This window comes from Haplochromis burtoni, unplaced genomic scaffold, assembly GCF_018398535.1.
Source record: "Haplochromis burtoni strain Fernald_Lab_line unplaced genomic scaffold, NCSU_Asbu1 Contig_52, whole genome shotgun sequence".
NCBI lineage: Eukaryota > Metazoa > Chordata > Actinopteri > Cichliformes > Cichlidae > Haplochromis > Haplochromis burtoni.
Window position 1 is genome coordinate 1,736,171 of NW_024582413.1, and position 1,716 is coordinate 1,737,886.

At 37.8% G+C, this 1,716-nt stretch overlaps 1 protein-coding gene across 4 annotated transcripts in view; it reads right to left on the reverse strand.

The window, feature by feature from the left end:
* LOC102305964 (perforin-1) overlaps nt 1-1,710 on the reverse strand; it is a 7,402-nt gene extending 5,692 nt beyond the window's left edge. Inside the window, exons 1-2 of one of the 4 annotated variants that reach the window (XM_042220636.1) lie at nt 777-1,710; nt 101-209 (exon numbers count right to left, since the gene is read on the reverse strand). In XM_042220636.1, coding sequence (XP_042076570.1) covers nt 101-209; nt 777-870 — 203 coding nt within the window. In that variant the 5' untranslated portion in view covers nt 871-1,710. Of the gene's footprint in view, nt 1-92; nt 210-776 lie in introns of those variants that run through there. The other 3 variants (XM_005921798.3, XM_042220637.1, XM_042220638.1) reach the window with 3 other exon arrangements.
* Nucleotides 1,711-1,716: the final 6 nt, after the last annotated feature.

A 1,716-nucleotide genomic window follows, 5' to 3' on the forward strand; every position in this document is an offset into this window, starting at 1 on the left:
TTGGTTGATTTTACTTTTATGTTTCAGCTTTTCTGTGAAGCACTTTGTGATTTTTATCTTGAAAGGTGCTATGCAAATAAAATGTTACTTACTTACTTACAAGGAGCTAAATATACAGTTCTTCAGGCTTTCTGAAGGTCTTTCAAAGGTTTTCTTTGGACACTTGTTGCTTTCACAGTGGTTTTCAAGTTCTTGTACCCCACCAGTTCCTAAGGAATATTTTTTTATTGCAACATCTGTTTTTGTCTTAAGTACTGCATTTCCATGTATGTCTGCATGTACTTGAGTTTCATCTACTTATTATTTTCACAGCAAACTATAAAGAGGGGTCGGCCAAGACTTTTGCACAGTCAGACTGCAGATGTGATCAGACGTTATCTGTTGTGGCTCTTCCACCTTGTGGCATCCTCCTTACCCTTTGATCTCTTTTTTTTTTTACTGCATTGGATTTGTTAAAAAACAGAATTATTGTATTTTTTCCTCATTAAAGAGCTTTTGAGTCTCCAAACCTTCTATGACGACTGTGGTTTAGCATTTTTTGCGCTTAAACGAGCTCCGTGTTGCAATGGACTTGAGTTACACATAGCAAACTCGCTGAACATTTAAATGCATTGCTTTCAAAGATGCAATATGACTAAACTCTACCACACGATTGCTTCTGCTGCAGAACGCAGAATGATATGACCCCCCCACCACACACACAAATACACATATTGCTGCGTACATTCAGTGAATAAAAAGATCATATCGATGTAAGCACATAAGCAAAGACTCACCTTCAGCTTGATGGTTCACAGTGCAACTGTGAAACTGACAGCAGTTAGCAGGAATACCAGTGCTTAATGTATAAGAGTCACAAAAGCAGGGCATGGGGGTGGGGTGAGGGGGTGTGGTATGAAGTGACAGTGGTCTTTAAAAGAACAGAGAGGAAACAAACAGTGCTTTAATAGCTCTATCGGTCTTCAGCTTACCGAGCACAAGGGGGAGGAGACGATGGTCTACAGACACCCTTGCACAAGTAGTGACAACATAAAAGCTCGACTGGCTTTCCAGTCAGTGAGGAACCAGAGACCACAAACCTATCATTTCTCTGAAGTGGTGGGAGGGAGTGGTGGGTTCCTGAGAACCAAGGTTTCTTTACTTTGTACAAGTGGCGTGGTCTCACAAAAGCTTATTACAGGAAATAGTTTAAGCAGCAAATACTGACAAAGAAACACACATAATCTGTAGAAAGAGAAAATGAGCGTAAGAGCGTAATACAGCGTAAGAGTATTTTGAAAAGACATTTTATTTTGCAGTAGTTAAAAAAAGTAAATCTAAGTTGCACAAATATAAAAAAGAACAACTATTTTAAACAAAGGAAACCTATGAAATTCAACAGCACTGCATGAAAAATATCTAAATGTGAATCCTTTTCATTCTCTCACTACCTTAAGGAATGGGAGTCACGCTATAAAAATGGCCGACAAAGCAACTAAAATGAATAAAACAGGCTAGCGCGTGTTATAAGTGCCTCTACATAAGAAATAAAAATGAACACTTGCTAAAATAATGCATATATATGATTTTTAATTAAGCTTGGATTTCAGCTTTAATATGATCAGCTGCAGTGATAATGAGATAGCTCATGCTTTATTACCAGTGGGCAGAAGTATAACCTTTACTTTGAACTGCTAAAGATGTTGTCACAGACATATTCACTGAAAACTAAAGATA